This window comes from Adiantum capillus-veneris, chromosome 20 (genome assembly GCF_014529385.1).
Source record: "Adiantum capillus-veneris isolate H3 chromosome 20, ASM1452938v2, whole genome shotgun sequence".
In the NCBI taxonomy this organism is placed as follows: Eukaryota; Viridiplantae; Streptophyta; class Polypodiopsida; order Polypodiales; family Pteridaceae; genus Adiantum; species Adiantum capillus-veneris.
Window position 1 is genome coordinate 68,129,023 of NC_140950.1, and position 20,051 is coordinate 68,149,073.

Sequence of the window (20,051 nt, forward strand, 5' to 3'; positions counted from 1 at the left end):
TGTCAAAGGCTTGTACTCTTACAACATTTGCTACATCCACACAATGTACCTTAAGTTGTTAGCCATCTTTGCTCTCAACATGACCCTAGGAAAAATGACAATGCCTCGTGCCTACGTAATTTTCCACTTTTGATGAAGATAGAAGAAAGGCCAGGTACAATGCTTTGCCATAGAACACCAACGATGGATGGAACCTTATAAGAGCACCTTTTGGGAGGCATTTCAGGAAGAGTACCATTGGGGAGAAGCTTAGATTCAGTTTATGCCCATATTTTGGTGAATTTTCCACTCACTATTTATGGCTTGTCATAACCTTGCCAGCATGTGATCAAATCTTTTTCCATCGTTTGCAATCTGTGTGTCCTTCTATCACAGTGTTTGGTTGACATATTGTTTGTATAATATCAGAACTATAGTAGTTTCTTGCCATAATTTTCATTGTTAATTTATGCATTTTCTCTAATATTTTTTGGTCGAGATACTGTCCATTTACTATTGCAAATCTGCTATTTTTTGGTTATAGTTTTCCATAATCTTGTGCTTGGACATAGGAGCTTCCATGTTAGGTACAATATAAGTAAGTTTGATGGTACCATTTTTCTTTGTGAAAGAGCAAATCCACAATCTTCTTCTCCACAAGAAGCGGTTAAAGTTGTTGTTTGGCTTGTCATTTAAGCTAGAGTTAGATGCATTGGCAAAGTCTACAATAAGACCACTTGACAAAGTCTGCTTATTTTGCTATGAATAAGTTCAATATCATTTTTTGCTATTTGTAAGCTTAGAAGTTGAACTTGGACAAAGAAGTGAAAGCTATATATTTTTAATGCTCATTGCCTTTGTCATGAGAAACACATATTATTGTTGTCAATATTTCTACACAAGCTACTATTGTAGGTTTGATGATGTAGTCAAAAACTTGCTTTTAAAGAGATTAGATCAAGGTTGAATTTGAGCTTGTCTGGGGGTCAAGGCAAGCAAAGTGTTGCTTGCATTGTTGATCTAGGGAGAAAGCACTTTAGGGGGAAGTCTTGTGAGTGTAATTAGTCTCATGATAAGAAGAACCATGAATGATTTAGTTGTAAGAATCAGGGTCATATCAAGAAGAACTATAAGTGGAAAGAATAGAAGGAAAAGGAAAAACGTGAGGATAGGAAGAAAGAGGACAAGAGAAAGGCCAAGATAGAGGAGATAAATGTGGTCAACAGTGATGATGAGGATATTATGATTGCCTCTTCTCTACCTGCATGCTTCTTGACGTGTAAGGATGAACCATTCACCCAAGATCAGATCTTGGATTTTGGTGTCTCTCTGGATGTTACTCCTCATAGAGAATGGTTCATTGCCTACAGTGATAGAACACGTGGATGTGTACATTTGAGCAACAACTTTGCTTGTGACATTATTGGTGTAGGAGATTTGAGACTTGCCAATGGTTCTCCGTTTGTGATCAAGAATGTGAGACATGTGTCCACTCTCACCAAGAGTGTGATCTTTGCTAGGTAGTTGGATGGTTGTGGAAACCATACCTGCTTTGGCAATGGCACTTGAAAGAGTTAGAAATGATCTTTGGTATCGAGTAGAAGAGACAAATATATGCGTCGATAGTCCAAGATAATGTTGTAAATATAACCGAGTAGCCAAATACTTCTTTGTGCCATACTTGGTAATTCCATATAATTGAGAATGGAATGAAAGCTGTATCTTGTTTGGGTAGCTTGCAAATTTTGAACTTTTCATACTTTGAACTTTGTGAACATTGTATAGATGGAAAGCATGTTAGATCGGCTCGTTCAAGTTAGTTAAATAAGAAGAAGATGGAGAAGTTAGTGCTAGTGCATTCAAATCTATGTGGGCCGATGCCTACCAAATCCCTAGGCAGTGTTGTGTATTTTATCACTCTTATTAATGCAACTCACAAGGTTTATGCACATCCTTTAAAGCATAAAGATGATTCCTAGAGTCAAATTTCATTTGTTCAAAATCAAATTGATAGTGTTAAGTGCTTATATACTAATGATGGTGGAGAGTATGCCTCCAATGACTTCCATATAATAAAATCAAATTATCAGTCCTCCAAAGCTCCAAGCAGTTGTTTCGTCCACTAAATCCGAACCTAAGCTTGAGCTCTATAAACACTTGTAGTGACAACTAGAAAGGCTATTTTTCTGGAATCTAACATCAACACCTCTTCAAACGCGGATATCGATTCTCCGCTACTACATTGACTCCGGAGCAATATATTTTCCTATCGTAGTAGAATTTAGAAGAAGCACGAGAGGCAAACACGGAGCACAAAAATAGAATAATTTTCAAAGATAAAACATAGGTGGGTGAATTTTTTTTGAAACAGGGAGAGCCCTAGAGGTCATGGAAATGCACAACATTCAACATGGGAATGTTGATTGCTAATATTGTGGGGGACATGTTCTCTTTAAAATGAACTGTCCACACAAAAGACATCAAAACAATTATGCAACCACTAGCAATAATAAGATTTGTTCTCTTATATTTATGGTAAAATGGAATTTCAGTTATAATGAAGAGTGTATTCTTAACCATAAATTGATAGTATCACTTAGTGATACTTTTTTATTCTCAATGATGGCGGTGCAGGTAGTGACGTGGTGCCCCAATGCCCACAACTTCGTCTTACAATGTGCATAGTCGGGCACTATCTACAGTGCAAGACCTTGAGGTGTCATCACTATAGGGCCCAACACATGCTAAAGACCCAACATCTCCCATTATTAAGCCTCACTTTGATGATGAGGGGAAGGTTCACCAACGACACCTCATACTCAATGCCTTTAGCCTCCCCATGAAAAAAAGTGGTTCAACTAAGGGCTAGAAAAGTCAACGAGAAACATCATCAAACGTCTTATTGCAATCATCCTTGGCTTGGAAGGATCATTTGCAAATGCTTGCATTTTTAACCTTGTTTTGTTGGTCAATGGTTGATCATCGCACATGTTTTGGTTGTCAGAGGGGTCGATCAATCCCCAAAATTTGCATCTTGTCTTTTTTTCGATTGTAATACCGAGTTGCATTGTAGGAACCAAGGATCGATCTCTATACTTTTGCAACAAGGATCGATCACTATACCTTTGGGTCACACACTTTTTGTGCTGCAATTGTAATGTTGTCCACTAGTATACGCTCAAATTCGTAGAGGGCGGTGACTCGTGAGAGAGAGAGAGAGAGAGAGAGAGAGAGGAAGCTGAACATTGACGAGTTTTGTGAGGTGCAGAGGACCTAAGGTTCCCGAGGGGTGCAAAAACGCTCTTACACCTCTACGCCACCGCCCATCTTTGCTAGTGAAGGTCTTGCTCACCTCTCCTGCTCGTGTATTGTCCCGTCTTCTCTCTCTCTCTCTCTCTCTCTCTCTCTCTCTCACTCTCTCACACACACACACACACACACGCGCACACGGCGAGCTTGTTTTCCTTCCTGTACATACTTTGTCTGGGCATTGCGCTGCTGCTCTTAGCTTAGCGCAGGATCTCTAGTAGTGTACAAGAAAAGTCGAGATGGATGCGGATCTGTGGGCTGCCCGTCTCTCAGCTGCTAAGCGCCATCATGCTCTTCAGACTCAATGGGGTAAGCCTGCAAGAAATCTTTACATTTTGGGCTGGATTACAACTTCAGGACAGAATGCATGTTTATTCTGCTGATTTTCTTCTGGGATCCTCTAATATTATAGTTTCGAAAGTGCAGATCACCTTAGTGCAGATGATTTTGAAGTGGACGATGAAGCAAGGCCCGAGTTCTCATGTCCTTATTGCTACGAGGATTTTGACATCTCTTCTTTATGTACACATCTGGAGGATGAGCACATGTTTGAGTCGAGAGGTGTGGTGAGTAACATATACCTTGATTTTCTCTGCTATCAAGCATCTCATGAATCAAGAGTAGCATCTTAATTGAAGAACGTAGATGCCATTCTTGAATTTTTGGCTTTGCTTATGTTCGTTGCTTGTTGTTTTTGGTATGCTTATTATGAGCATTATTGCTTTGTACGTTTGCCATTTCAACTTTTGAGATACCTGGACCAAATATTCTATGTGCTATTTGGGCTGAACAGATTTGTTACATGTTGCCATATGTGAGCAGTGTTATGGATTTGAGCATCAACTATTCCTTTTGGTGCTTCGATACCATTCCGCTTGGATAGCATTCTTTTTGTTTCTTTGGTAATCCATGGCACAACTGGTTTCAAGGCATGCGTAACTATACCAAATATGTATTTGCCTCATCTGCTTCTATTCTCTTCCCAAGTACCATTCCTTAAAGATAGCTCTTAAGGTTCTTTGCATGCCAATCAGACTTTGTCCCAGTCATTTGTTGATGCCGATTCTTACTTTTTATAGGTCTGTCCTGTATGTGCGGCCAAAGTACCAAAGGACATGGTGGGACACATGACAATTCACCATGGCCACTTGTTTAAGATATCCTTGCTACCTTTTGTGTATGTTGAAAGCATCTGAGAAACAATCTTGTTATTGATTAGCTTCCTTTTGTGACATATTTTGCCTCAAAGACTTGTGGCATATTATGACACAGACAAGAATGCCTGAATGGTTTTGGATTATCCCTTGACATGGCTTTTACGTACAGCGAAGGCGCAGGTTCAGGAGGTCAGGAGTGCCTTCTGGTGCTACCCTTTCTTTGCTAGGCAAGGAGTATAGAGAGGCCCACCTGCAGGCCATCCTTGGCAGTGGTGCTTTTCGAGCAAGTGGCAGCTCTGCATCAAATAGCACAGCAGACTCCCTTTTGTCAGCACTTGCATACAGCTTACCTATGATTGAGACGGACGACGTGTCAAAGCAGCAACCATTTGTGGATGAAAACTTGAACAAGTCTTCTGTATCATCTCTGAAGCCTAGTAAACCGAAGTAAGTTATTTTCTCCTGATCATCATGGGTCTATAGTTTGAAGTGAAGTGGTTGTGCAATTATTATGAAGCTTTGGTTCAAATGGGGTGAGTTTTTCTATTCGTTTGATAATTTTTGATTAAACTCTCTGCCTAAGTACTTCGTCAGCGCCTCAGATCCTTTTTCCCACTGTTTTTTCTGCCAACATCTGCTTCATGATGGAACCAGCAATCGATGGAACCAGTAATCGGCCAAAGGGCTTTGCACATGCTCTTCACGCATATTGTGGCGTACCTTTTGCCCTTGAAGTAAAGAGGGGGTTTAAGATGGTACATTTTTGTTATCAAGGCATTTTAGCAACTTACATTTCTCATTTTTTTTCAGCCCACAAGAATGGGTTTTCTCCCCAGCCCCAAAACCATCTATTTTATGGCTACATGCTTCATGCCGAAGCTCAGGAAGTGGGATTCAAGCTGTTTGTTTTTGTGTCAAACAAATTGTGAAGTCGTTTTGAACAGTATCTAAGGCCTAAATCAAAATCTTTTCCCAATGCATGATGAGAATTTTTGTCAGCATCTTGTAGGCTTAGTCAAATGATTTGACTGATCTATGTTGTTCTTTCCTATACCATTTTCTATTGAGGAATTTTCCTCTTATATACCCTTTTGCCAACTAAATGCAATGCAGAATGGGTCACAAAGAGTGTGCTTGTACTTTAGTCGAGGTGTCCACCGGATCACGAGCCAGTTCTTGTCTTTATTGCATCTTCCGTTGCCACCTTTGACATGGCATCAGAGCCCTAGGTGTCACGACCACGTTGGATGCTTGGATTCGGCTCATTCGGTGCCGTTTTGGACTTGAAAGTTGATTGAGAGAGAAGAAGCTTGCTGTTTTTTCCTGGTTTTCTCCAAGTTTGGGGCAGATTTCAATATGTGGAGGCTATTGTTACGTCCTCAGACATCAGGATGGGCGTCTAGGCTATGTCCGGCTAGTGTGAAGCGACCTTTCGTGTGAATGCACCCTTAGTTGAAGGGAGGTTAAGAAGTTCCATAAATAGGACTCGAGTCTCATTTATGAAATATCTTGTGTGGTCACCGCACTTGGACTCTAGGCCCTTGGCAGCTCTGCCTGCACACTTATAATGGTGTGGGTTCGGTGGTATGGGACACCGGCCCTTGTGGCAGAGGCTAGCCTTCTTGGTTGCAGGCTCCTAGGCTCGGAGGTGAGCCCGTATTGTCTCTATGTCTAGGAGGTGAGCCTGATGTCCGCTCACTCACTACGTGTGTGTAGGTGTGAGTTTGGCTTGTGTCATGTCTTGTGTGTAGGATGGATCCGGTGGGACTAGCATCGCTATCAAAGCAAGGTCCTGCTCGTATGCATGGCATGGCGACTTGCACAAATCCACTAGAGCTCATGGGGCCACGATGACCCAGCCTGACAGGCTCTCCCAACTCTCGTATAGGGTGGTATGGAACGCTACTAGCGAGAGAGGAGGGCAAGGGGGGCACATACAAGCCGATGGTGGAAATTGGTGAGTCTTTTCTCACGAATTCTCGTGTGTGGAGGTTGATGCTACTAGCTAGTGACCGTCATATGGTTGTTGGGTGTGTATATTGTGTCTTCTTCATAAACCGTAGTGCATCAGGGTGTCCTTGGGAGCTACCACTCCGAGGGCATGGCAGTCCCTGCGTTAGCACACGAAGGTGAGAACAATTTATTCAAGGAAGTACATATTTTTATCAAGGAAGTACGTTTCAGCAAAGAAAGAAAGAGCAAGGCATTGTCCATATGCTCAGTACATTTAGTACAATGACTTCGTGCTCCTCAAGTTGGAGGATGCGAACTTTGGTCATGGAGCTTGGTACTTAGGTTCTTCCAAGGGGCTTAACTATTGGCGGATGAGAGTGGTTGACCACTTGCACACAAGGGCAGGCTGGTGGGTGGTCATGTGCGTGCACCAACAAAGGACGGTCAGCTCTCGCTCTTGTGCGCACACACAAGGCTGTAGCCCCCTCTTGCGTACACGCATGCGTGGGGCAAGAGTTGCGGCAGCTGCGTTAGGGCGTGAGGCTCCAGGCACCTACGCTTATCGTGGAGGGTAAGGTGGCTACTTTCCATGCGTGCAAACTGCTCGATTTCTTGGATGCCATACATTTTAATCTATTTAATCCATAGAGACCGCCCATGGTTTTAAGTGACCACCCTAATTTTGAAATGAGTGTGTTTGTGTGGACGACTTTAGAAAAGTGGGGAAAGTGGAGAATGCGTTAAAAAAATGCAAAGGAGAAAAGTGCTCGCAGCGAGTAGCAGGTGGCGATGAGGGAAGATGAGAGAGCTTTTTGAGGGCAGTGGCACGTTGTTCTCTTTGTCTCTCTCTTGAAGCTGTGCAAAGGCGGTGGGCAGTTGCCAACCTCTCCCTCGCGTATATATATTGGTCGTCCGTGCTCCCGTTGAAGCCTCTGCAGGGACACGAAGGGAGAAATTTTGTACAAAAGAATTCATTTTAAAGTGGTTCCCCCCTTAAAAAGTTCTCTTGTTTTTATAAAATCAAATTAAATGGTATTTTTTGATTAATTTTAAGCTAAGACGAAGATCAAGAGAGAGCTCCTCGCCTGTTATTGAATGGCGGGTTGTTTTACTTTGTAGACTGCTCGACGTGGCTACATTCTGCAGCTAGTCCTGATTGTGCACAAGAAGGTTAGTTGCGGTTGTTGAGCGGCCCCGTCGGCTTGGTGCGGTTGCATTAGCAAAGTGAATTAAGGCACTGGCCATGGCTGCGGCAGCTGTGCATGGTACATGCTACCATGCATGTAGAGACATAGAAGTTAATAAGGGGGTAGCTTGTTGTTGATTGATAGGATGATTTGCAAAAGCCATCGGTGGTTATTGAGCTACAGGCGTGTGGATCATTAGGTGCTGTAGATTGGGGTAGCTATAACTGAGGTGGGCTTGGGAAGAGGAGGAGGCATGAGGGAGTGAGGTAGGGAGTTTAACTGGGTGGAGGATGAAGAGGACGACACGACAGAGTGAGAAAGACGGTGTCGGCTGTCGTAATGCATGTGTTTGTAGCTGGGCAAATATCGTCCGATGTGGCCATCGCGGCCCCCGTCGCCCCAGATACGGTAGCCAGCCTACAACTGGTTGGGGTTGGGCAAAATGGGTGGCCGAAGCTTGTTCTTGCTCCCATGGCTACTTTGCGTCGCCCTTCTTGCTTGCTGTCGTCGTCTCTTGTGTGCTTTGTGATGCCCGCCCAACGCTTGAGAGCTCGAGAACTTCCTGTGACAAAAATGACACTCATAGGCACGCTGCTGGCCGGTGCCATAAGAATGTTTTGTGAACTACCCCTTTTAAATGTGAAACCTCAATATTAAACCCTCCAATCTGATTACAAATTCTTGACAAGCTTCCCCTCTCTCTTCAAAGTTCACACGGTTAATCCCGAGCGGCGATTAGCTCTCTAGGATCCTCTATTTAATCTCGTCGCCACGCAAAGGAGTGACTTTCTCCAGTCACCTCATTCCCTTCCGCTCAAGCTCTACTACCATTTTCCTCATCTCTTTAAGTGCTCTGGGCGTATTCCCCAAGGCATCCTGTGCTATGTACTGTATTCTTCTACATATCTCCGCACGAGAATGGCGCCGTTATCACGCTTCAACCTATGGAGGAGACGCCTCTTTCTCCTCCCGACTCCACACATGAACGGGATTCGTCCCGAGCGTTCCTCTTTCTTGGCATCTGCGTCTGACACGTCTCGTCGCTAATTTGGAGCAGCAACAATTAGCAGACGTAGTGGCAACTTGTGGAGCTACGCTTTGCGCAGGTCCTGTTTTTCGCCCGTCACCATGGGTACTTGCCTCCTCAGCTCTATCCCAATCCCTTCAAAGGGGAAATGAAAGTGCGCGAAGAGACCGCTATAGACTTGTGGTAGGCGAAATGGACCGCCTTCTTTGATATGCATGGTTTCGTTGGCGCCCAACGTATTGGGCAGGTTCCCTTCATGCTTAAAGGGAAAGGCCTACTCTTGGTGGGCTGTGTGTCACTGGACGCGCACCACGTGCCGATAGAAAAGAATTGACTGAATAGACCTTTAGCACTTCAATAACAACCGAACCGAGAGAGAGAGAGAGAGAGAGAGAGAGAGAGAGAGAGAGAGAGAGAGAGAGAGAGAGAGAGAGAGAGAGAGAGAGAGAGAGAGAGAGAGAGAGAGAGAGAGAGAGAGAGAGAGAGAGTGGAGTGGTGGAATTCCACCCCAGAGAGTACTGGCCCCAAACCTTGGCACCCCTTTCTGTATTTCTTTTTATTACTTGAACTTCGTACGATGCCGTCCATCCTCTGCACCTCACGCGGAGCATGCCAGAGTGAGCCCTTGGCTCATATTTAAAGGCCCTTGGCCTATGAAAAGCAGTTCACATGAAAAGCATACAAACTCAAAAGCATCAGGCCCAAAAGCGTTGAACCCAAAAGCTACCAGCACGTTTTGTGGAAATCCGTACAGTTGCTACGTCAGCACAATCAATGCAAATTGCGGAATTTCATACAACTGCCTTGTCAGCACAATCAACATAGAATTCAAAAATCTGTGCAGTTGTTGCCACGTCATCAAGCTACTCGCAAATTAGCCAGTGTGTGTGTTGGTCGTGCCTTACTTTAATATCTTTAGTTCACTTGGGCCCCATCGAACGAGGTCCCATAAGTTGGTTGGAACTTCTTTGGCTTCTTCTTCTATTGCTATTCCTTCCGAGGGTTTAGGCTTCTCGGCCGGATCTGTAGGTTGGCTCCGTTCTTCAGTGCCTTTGACACGTCTGCAATTTGTGACACTGCGTTACGACCACAATCCACAACTTGGGTAGAGTTTCGACCGATTTTATGTGCCCGCTTTGTGTAGGTCGATAGAATCGAGTGCTTCAAGAAACTTTTTCGGTGCGAAATGGAAAAGCGAACTCTGGAGGCTTACTCACAAGCCTTCAAGGATCATATCCATAAAATGAAGGCTCTTGATGACCCTACGATCATTGTGTAGATGTAGTAGCTTTTCGGATTGCGGCAAGCATATCAAAACGAGGTTTTACGCATGGATTACATCTATTGAGGGCATCTATCAGTTCGTCAAGGACTATGATTATACCTTGGCGGCTTTTGGAGGTGGCCCCACAGATGGGCAGACCCCTCGTCGTGGTTCCTCCGTGCCAAAATTCAAGTGCTCGAACGCTTCAACAGCCACGAGTCAGTCATCGCACCCTCCGTGGAAGAAATCCAAGAATGACGGCAAATCAAAGGCAACTCGTATGAAGGATCAAAAGAAAGATTTATGCTTCGACTGCCACTAGACCGACCGCTTCTGCGGCAATAAGGCGTGTCCCAAGCAAAAGAAGAAGACATCCACCTCTGCATCGATGGATACTTTGGTAAATGCCATTGACAATCCGGGTACTTTGTCTTCTTTTGATCAACCCGACCTTCGTGGTCGAGGGCAAGGTGGACCAAACTCATGCAAGAGTTCGATTTCGAGATATGCTATCGTAAGGGTGCTACCAATCTTGTAGCCGATGCTCTTAGTAGGATTTGTGAGGTAAATACTCTCTCATTTGTTGAAATTTCGATTGACTTCCTTCTCTCGAAGGGAGTTGCCAAAATGATAGTCACTTTGGTGCTATCTGGCAACGAGTCCATGATGGAATGCGTAGTTCAGAAAGCCATAGCCGTCTGGACGCCCTTGGGCTGGCTACGGCAAGAAAGGTAGCGGAGAAGTATTCTATTTGTAATGGATTGATTTTCAAGCAAGGCAAAGTGTGTGCCCGTCAATGAGGATATCCGCAAGCAAAATTTTGTTCGAGTGTCATGATGGCAAATGCAGGACATCCTTGCATACATGATACTTTGGCCTTGGTTGGCCGGTATTTCTATTGGCCACACATGAAAGCTTTTTTTTTTTGAAAAGTGTGTGCAGGAATGTGCGCAATGTCAACTCAACAAAGCTGAACATCAAAAGCGCGTTGGGTTGTTACATCCTTTGCAAATTCCCAATAGTAATGGACAAGCATTTCTATGGATTTTGTAATTTGATTAGCCCGAATCAACCGTGGTCATGATGCCATTTGGGTTTGTCGGTCGACTTGCGAAGATGGCACGATTTATTCCTACACGTTCCCTTGTAAAGAGCCACGGGTTAGCTTAGCCCTTTGTGGAACATTCGTACAAATTATATGGTTTGCTCGACGAAATTGTTAGTGACTGTGATTCAAAATTCATAGGCAACTTTTTGGCAAACGGTCTTCCAGAAATTGGAGACCTTTCTATGCATGTCGTCCTCAGATTACCTTGAAACTGGTGGACAAACCGAACGCACTCAGCTACCGGCTATAACCCGTTTAGGCTTATGTACGGTTATGAATTGAAACCACCGATGGCATGTGGGTGTACCTTAAAGTACCAAAGGATTTTGAAACAATCCAAACTCGTCCATGCGCAAAATTATCTTCTCGCTATCGTGGTCCGTTTCAGATCACAAAGAAGATAAGTGGGGCTTCTTATAAGTTGGACCTGCCTCGCGGCATTGCTGCGCATCTCGTGTTTCACGTAAGCCGTCTAAAGGAATGGCTGGGGCAAGATGACCTAGTGGCTCCTCTGAAGAAAATCCCGAACTTGGAAGACACCACCCGTTACATTCCACTTGAACTTGAATCAGTTATCGATCAAAGGGTCTCGCAAGTCTCGCAAGTCTTCGTAGCCCGAATATTTAATCAAGTGGAAGCATCGTCCTTAATCTCAAGCCACGTGGGAGTTAGTTAGATCGTTACGAAATCGTTTTTTTGATTTTTTAACTGCGGATGTTGTCGAGGACAACAATAAAAAATAAGGGGGGAAGTGTTATGTCCCCAGACGTCAGGATGGGCGCCTGAGCTACGTCTGGCTAGTGTGAACCGACTCTGCGTGTGAATCAATCGAAGCATGCGGCTGTCGAATCCAGAGGGGGAGCTATTCATTTCCAGCTTCTTCTTCAAAAGAAGTGTTTGGACAACAATAGGATCTTCTTCAACACTTTTGGATCAGGTTTCTATGACTGCGTTTTCTTCGAGGAGATGGGTTGGCAGATTTGTTGTGTCTTTTTTTTGCAAATGCACGTCTTTCTTGGAATTGTTGATGGAGCTACCTATCCGATGGGTAGTAGGTTGGTGATTCGGTTGCACTTTTGTACATGGATTATGGATGACAGAGGGGGATCTCTTCCTTTCTTGAAGTAGAGGATGCTCTTTGATTTTTCTTGTCCATGTAAGGATGGAAATTACAATTCTGGCTTCAGTTGACTCTTGTTCATCCGGTATGCAGGAGTTTAGGTCAGTGTTACCGGGGAACGCCCATCCAAGGGGGAGGAGGGGAACGTTTTAAATTTTTGGCAATCTGTGGAATGTGTTAGAATGGCCAGCTGTTCCAGACAAGCAGGTGATGTCGGAATGAACAATCCCGAACGGCCAGATTTTCAGATTTTGGTTTTTCTTATCTTATGAGCCTCCCCCCACCCCTTACCTTCACAATGCACACAAGCTTTCAAGGGCCAAGGCTCAAGCTCTACCCTCTCGTGTCTCGACTCTCAAGCTCTAGCCTCTTTCAAGCTCTCAAGTCTACAAGGCTACATAGTACAAGCTCTCTCTCTCTCTCTCTCTCTCTCTCTCTCTCTCTCTCAAGCTCTCAAGTCTACATGACACACGTTTGCCAAGTATTGTTAATGGTCTTCAAATTGAGGTTTTTGTGAGTATTAGAGTCAAAGGACTCTAATACTACTTGTTTTCAATCTCACATAGCTAAAAATTTCATTATTTGGGTGTTTTTAATGCCTCTCGTTCCGCATAGTTCTCGTCCCGAACCCCTACCGTTCCCCTTGAGCAGATGGCAGAGAGTGAGGGTGTATGGGCAATTGGACAAGCTGGTTTAAAGAGAGGCTTCTCCACTCTTGACCATATTTTGACACTCAAAGCCATCATTGAGGAGGGTAGGGCACATGGGAGACGGATTTATTGTAGCTTTGTGGATTTCCGAGCTGATTTGGGGGATCATGGCTCTACACATATCAAGGATGGGACATATACGCACTCTAGAGGGGATTATTGATTTAGTGCACTCCACTATTGGAGTGAAGCAAGGTTGTCCATTGTCCTCTATTTATTTGGTATGTATATAGATGAAGTTTCTAATTACATTGACAGAGGTGTCCAGTTGGCAGGGACATGGATTCCATTGTTGCTATATATTGATGCATTACATAGCTTTGCGGAGGATAGTGGATTATCTGTAAACCCTGGCAAAACAAGGGTTATGGTGTTCAACACCACACTGTAGTAGTTCAGGAGATCAACACCTACATTCACTTATGGACAGGAGACTGTGGAGTACACAGATGCATACATTTATCTTGGGGTAGTCTTTACTAGGCCAAGGTTTTCTTTGAAGAGAGCGACGAGACTGACTAGAGCGTATGCGGTCCTTGGAGGATTGGAGAGGATGTGTTCGCAGGTTCAATTCCAGGAACCCCGAACAAAGCTCTTGCTCTTGGATACCTTGGTAGTCTCAGATATACTCTTTGGAGTTTAGGTTTGGGGACCCTCTGTGGGTCAGGACGGGTGGAGATGTATAGAGAGGCCCTTGGTATCTAAAATCTCTCAGTTGATTAGAGCCAAGGCCTCGGTGCCACATGAGATTCAGAGGTAGACCCCCCCCCCCCCCGGGAGGTCGAGGCGCTTACCAAATCAGTCTCCTTGATGCACAGCTTATGAGATTCTGCCAGAGACAGACATGCAGCCGTTGAGACCTCGAGATAGTTAGCTTTACAAGGGCATGATGTGTATGCATAGATGTCATCATGGTTCCAAATACATGGCTTCGGCATGGACAACTTACCCCCCTTCCAATGCTCTTTTGAAGCACCATCACTCTCTCTTACACGAGTAGAGATTACTAGACTCAATTCTCTAGGACTTGATTCAAGTGGACACTAGGATAACATGGATAGAGCCGACACATGAGTTGGCTCTTTATATAAAGAGTATCTTCTCCAACTCACAAGAGATGGATTTGTGATTTGGCCCAGCTATATGGATACATTTATCTCATGGGTTACGGTGTGCCATTGGTCATATATGGACATCTTCCCACGAGCTTGAGATTGAGACTGGCAGATTCAGAGGGATACCAATGGCCAGCAGGATATGTCGCCCATGCCATACAGAGCTAGAGACGGAAATGCATTATATATGAAACAGTGTTAGTTTTTGTAAATAAGTAATTTCTTTATCAAAAAATAGTTATTTATTTAGTTGTGTGCACATCAAAATAAAAGAAATAGTTCTAGGGCCTCAGGACCCAGGTGTGCCCGAATGGGGCATAGAACACCTTAGGGGGGACCCTAGCATAGAACATCTTAGGGGGACCATAGAACACCTTAGGGGGCCTCAGATGTGCCTGAATGCGGCATTGAACACTTAGGGGCCTAAGTGATTGGGAAATCGGGCCTTAAATAAGGGGTAGATAGTAGCCTCAGATTTCAGGCTCAGAAAATTACGCGCGCCAGTGCGAGCACATGAATGAGATGGGGTCCTTAGAATAGTGACCCTAAGGCCCATAATTATTTTTAAAGGCCTTAGGATAAGTTAGTTAAATTATTTGTGCCAAGCCAAATGGTCGAACAGGTAATGCCGGAGCAGTGCCGGTACGGCATTGTGCTGGGGAGCAGTTGACATTTTCATAAATAGCTTTCATGTGTGCAGTTTTGAGTTAAATTGCACATTTCATTAATAGCTCAAAGTTTTTAAATGTAAAAAAGGGTTAGAGTTATTAATGAGAAAGTGTGCCAAGTGGCCCACTTTCCCATGCAAGTTCACTCTCTCTTGCTCTCTCACCCTCCCTCATCTCCTAGCATCCCCCCCTCCCTGCTGGACTCTTTAAAAGTGCAACCTCTCCCCCTCTTCATAGGTTGGCAGTGCACCCCCCCAATGTGAGCATGCTCTACGCGTTGGAGCCCTCCATTGAAGCTTGAGAGCAGCCCCTTGCGACATATGTGGTAGCTTCATGCTCCCATTGTCTAGAACAAAGGCTCTCACAGTCATAGCCACCTTTTGGAGAAAGAAGAAGTCGCAGCAAGCACTCTCTCCGTAGAGTGCAGCGGCTGTAAATTCTCTGTTTTCAGCCCCTAATCACCTCGATTAGGACTGTTTTCAGCAGAGCACTCGTAGAATTTCACTCCTCCCTACCTATCCTACGTCTACGCAATGTTTTGTGTGATTCCATCGCAAAGGTCTTCGTTTTGGCGTAGGAGCGCGCACAGGTAAGAAGTTCTGGCTATGTGTGTACATTTTACTTGTTTCTCTCTCGAGTTAGATGCATGAATGATTGCGCATGAAGGGCAACACATAGCGGAAGATAGACTTCCCGTTGAGAGAGCTTCTGACAAGCTGTGGAAGATATACTCTCCTTGTAAGAGCTTCCAAGAAGACTTGCAGAAGAGGTGAAGTCCTCTTAGCAGAAAGAGAGTGGAAACACTCTCTCAGTAAGTAGTCAGATTAAAACACAGAAGAATAGAGGACGGGCGATGCCCCGTTCGTGTGCTTATAAAGATTCTCCGGTAGTAATAAAGATATTCTCTTTATGAGGGGGGGGGGGGGGGGGGGGGGGGGGACCAGTCCATCTTCTGGTCCCCAATGATGTGTCAAGCTACTCTCTCTCCCTCACCAAATTCTCGAGTATATGAATTGCAATTTAAAAGTTAGTTTACGCTTCCGTATTTTTGTGACAATATATGTCATTGCACAGTGTATTACGAGATACGGGGTCGCCTCCATTGTCTATTGAGAGAAGGGTTCGGACCCTTTTCTAGAGTTGAGAGCTATCAGGACCAAAGATGCCTTGGACTGTATCTACTTGAGTTACACAGACACAGATACAATTTATTGAGGAGACCTGAAGAGAGACAATCCCAGACATAGATTACTGATTGTAGCATCTCTTTTTGGAACCAGACAAAGTATCAGATTCACCAGTTTTGTAACGGTTCGGTCTCTCTCTCTCTCTCTCTCTGTTTTGTTATGTTGTTAGTTTGTTACTCTGACTTTGTATCGGATCCACCACATTGTAACTTTCTATATTATTTATTTTTGTTATGTTGTTAGTTTGTTACTTTGACTTTGTATCAGATCCACCACATTGTAACTTTCTGGTCCCATAGGTCATGGCCTTTTGAAGACGTTAATATAACATTTCATTTTTTTCTCTCTCTCTCTCTCTCTCTCTCTCTCTCTCTCTCTCTCTCTCTCAGTCAGACAAGCTTGCTCTGTGAGGAGCTTATCTCAACTATTCGTTGTTCTGATGGTTGGAAGCTGTCCCATCAGTAGGCAATGAAGTAGGCTCTTTGTAGCTTCACCTTCTTGGAATGCATCCTTGTGCCCCTTTCTGAAAGTATGAAGTTTTTTGTGGTTTGCATTTGCAATTTACAAGAAGAGTGTTTGAAATTTTCTAATTTTTCATGTAGCATATCACCAAGTGTTTTCCTAGTCGGTCCTTCAAGTGGAGTAAATCCTCCCCCTCCCATTTTTTAACTCCCCTTCTCGATCCAGTAGGATCATAAAGCTGCCCACTTTTAAACAGAGATTTTGTTAGCTTCTGGGGTCCTCACCAGACTAAAGTCTAAGACGAGTCACCCCTTTGGGAAAGGCCTAACGAGATTTTTGCAGCTTGAGCATGAGATAGAATTTCAAGTGCCAGTTATGAGCAGTGAGCTGCATGGATTTTGATGATGATGCGATGCTTGTTTTCACAGGCAGCTTAGCATTTTCCCTCTTTACTAAGGACTTTTTGTTACCGTAACATGAAGTTTTGAGTAGGGATATGGATTTAATCCCCCCCACCCCCTCATCTCCCTCTTCACGTGGAGGCATTTGGAAGGGTGTATACTTAATATTTTGTGCCTTTATTGATGCCAGATTGGAGATACCTTTGTCTGCAGAGGAGCGAGAGCAGAAGTTGAAGCAAGCAACTTTACGTGCCAGCTTTGCTCGGCAGTTGGTACTCTCTACTATACTGAAAGACAGTTGAGAGATAGATGGGAGTACATATTGCTATGTTTGAAAAGAGCATGTTCTAAAGGCTCAAAGGACCAGTCAATGATTGCGGCGCAAGCCATGTCTAAAAAAGTGAAGTTGTTACAGTGCTGGCCTAGTATTGGAACCCAAGGATAGTGCAGGCTGTCTTGTTGTTGCAGCTTTAGGGTTTAAGGACAGCAACTTACTGATGTTAAAACCCAAGCCGCCTTTCAGATCTGGCGGGGAAGCAGTGGCTCATGGTGGCTAGCTTATTCACTTGTGACTTTCTTACAATTGAAATGCAATGAGATGTATTCCCTTCCATTTTCTTGATGGCAATATTAATCTTCAAGCTTACAAGAGGGCTTTCGTCTGTATGTTGCTCAGCGATCGCATAAGGTCCTTTTGAATTGCAATGCAAAACCTTTGAATTGTTCTGCTCTTTTTAATGTTTATGTCAAACGTCACCATTGCTTACCGAGCTGCCCTGTAAATTGCCTGTTTTTTGAACAAGATGGGCATTTTTTTGCTTCCTAAAAGAAGCCTTGAGAGGAGACGAGAGTTAGGCGGCATACTTGAAATTTTATTATTTCCATTATTGATTGAACCTACTTTTTCATGTGAATAGGTGAAATCTTCTAGTGTTTATGCCAAAGCTAACCTTCACCTTCTCCTAATTAAGAAATGTCTGGGTAAGTCTTAAGTAGAAACTTTTGCTTTTTAAAACAAGCAATTGGCACACATTTTAAATCTTATTATTTTCTATGTAAATTTTGCATGTGAAGCATGCAAATCTCTTCTAGTTTTTAGGTTGTCAATTCCCTTCATTTTATAGCCTTATATGAGTTACTTTTCGTTGTATTTTTTCAGAATGCCAGTTTGTGCCCTTTAGCTTGCAAAAACATCGTCCCTTCTTTTAGATGGGTCTCAATATGCGCTAGTTCACTACTCTGGTTGTGCTGAAATATATGGCAAGTCATAGTTGTGGCATAATCATTCAACTTTCTATTTGTCAATGCCATACTGTGTCGGGTGTTGAAATACAATCTTTTGGGTGCATGAATTGTAGCTATTAAAGTTTGTAGTTTCCTTGTTACGTGCTACCTTTGTCTACCTGTTTGGTAGGGGTGGTCTAAATTATTTCCGCTGATTTTGGCTGCCTTGTCTTGATTTGGGACATCAAGGCTTGGAGATTTAGAGAGCATCTAGTTTGTATCAATTGGTTTTTTGGCAATTAAGATGAGCTTTCGAAACTGGGAGATAATGTTGTATTGCGAAGTGGTGTTTCTCACACCAGATCACAGGTGATGAATCGTACTTAAGCGTTGGTCTACAATGAGACGAAGCCCAAGTGACAACAGCTGTGTCATTTGGCGGCTTCCGACTCGGATCAAGTGTAAGGCCAAAGAGACCAGTCTTGAAACTAGTGATTAACCGGACTTTCAGCATAGGTTGACTGGAAAAATGCCTTTAGAAATGGTTGTGCAAGAGTGCATCATTAAAGGGGGACAAAGCATTGAGGACAAAGCCAAACGGTTCGGTAGCCTAACGATTATCAAATAGCAGTGGTTTCATGAATCTTGTGTTGAAAGCTTGTGATATTGGGGGACACTTCTGTGTTAGATCGAAGGAGAACTAATGAAAGTGTAGAAAGAAAGTTCGATTAGCATGCTTTGGAGGTGGACATCTACACAAGGACCAAAGAGAGAAGACCATTAGCTACATGAAAGTGGAGAAAGAAAGAGAAGAGATCCATTTTGGGTATCAAGCCATATTGCATATGACAAAAGTTAAAAACAACTAGAAAAAGCAGCATAACTTGGTGATGGAAGCTCATATAACTGATGAGAGCTTGGACAATAACCCACTGGCTTTACAATGAGGAGAAAAGATGGTCTCCATTTGTCCTCTTTTTGCATGGGCCGGTTGGACGTACATTGACAGCTTTTCTTTCCCTATATAGTCTTCTCATTTGCAAGTTTTATTCTAGCTATTCAAAAAGCTTGGGCTGCCTTGATCAAGGGAGATACAAAATTGTAGTGAACTCAAGGTGGGCTTTTCCATTGATTTGCCTTCCATTTGTGCGAGTCCGCCAACACCTTGAGCATACGCAAACCTCGCCTTAACCGCTGTCCTCATTTTGTTGCAAACTAAGATATGGATATGGATATATAACGTTGGATTACTACAGGGGAAGGTGGAGAGAAGAGGAGGCGGGCGGTGGCGGTCATGACACGCCATTAAGAGGGGGCGGACGGTGTGGTGGGGGGGGGGGGGGGGGGGGGGGGGCGGTGGCTGAAGAGGACGGCGAGGTAAAGATGCTCTTCAACACAGCACCATTTCGAACCTGGTGAGGTTTCTGGGGCTGCGCCGCTTGCTCTCTCAAGCTTGCAGGCTTTCCCATCTCTCTCTCTCTCTCTTTCACACGCACACATCACACGACTCGCAGGCTTCTCATATTTGTACACAAACAAACCCCCTCCCCCGCCCGCTCCCTCCCCCTGCCTCGGTTCAAAGCAGTATTTTGACGAATCTTGACCAGAGTCTGTGCACCAGCGTTGAACGTTCAAACCTTAGCAGCATCTTGAGTACAAAATAGCTTTTCAGGTCGGTGCTCTAAAATATATGTCCTGAAAACTTTGATGGACTACATAAGGAGTCTTTTGTGAAGAGTGGATTTTTGGGTGCAAATCTGGACCATTGGGAAAAGCTCGTCGATTATTAATGCCACATGACAAGCTAATGATAAATTTAAATTATTTTTTTAGGTCCTTGTGAGAGGGTGTTGGTAGCATTTGTGTACCACTATCTTTAAAGAGGGGCATTGAGTTTTGTGTCAAATATTATTTTTTATGTCTTTGGAATGTATTGTAACGTAAATAGTTCATTGTTATACTTCAAAAAAAAAACATAATAATGTATTGTGACACTACATGCTTAAAAATAATAGTCACTTCCTATTTTTCTCAAAGAATCTTTTTATTAAGAATTTCTTGTCAATAGCCTTATGTAGGCCGTAGTGAATTTTCACCTTCTTTTTTGAGTAGTCCTTTGTAAAGGGTTGGATTGGGTGGGTGCATCTTTGGACCATTGGATAAAGCTTGTGGATTAGATG

At 43.7% G+C, this 20,051-nt stretch overlaps 1 protein-coding gene and 1 pseudogene across 2 annotated transcripts; one reads left to right on the plus strand and one right to left on the minus strand.

Moving 5' to 3' along the window:
* The first annotated feature begins 3,170 nt into the window (after positions 1-3,170).
* Positions 3,171-17,036, plus strand: LOC147432669 (protein DEHYDRATION-INDUCED 19-like). 2 transcript variants are annotated; one of them, XM_086492514.1, is made up of 5 exons: positions 3,175-3,597; positions 3,715-3,854; positions 4,368-4,445; positions 4,609-4,892; positions 16,838-17,036. In XM_086492514.1, exons 1-5 carry the CDS (start codon positions 3,528-3,530, stop codon positions 16,947-16,949), a joined length of 684 nt encoding a protein of 227 aa, XP_086348640.1. In that variant the 5' UTR covers positions 3,175-3,527; the 3' UTR covers positions 16,950-17,036. The 2 variants fall into 2 exon arrangements, with proteins under 2 accessions (XP_086348641.1, XP_086348640.1); XM_086492515.1 differs by lacking the exon at positions 4,368-4,445 and having other exon boundaries at positions 3,171-3,597; positions 4,615-4,892.
* On the minus strand, positions 4,903-8,425 carry LOC147432670 (uncharacterized; annotated as a pseudogene).
* Positions 17,037-20,051: the final 3,015 nt, after the last annotated feature.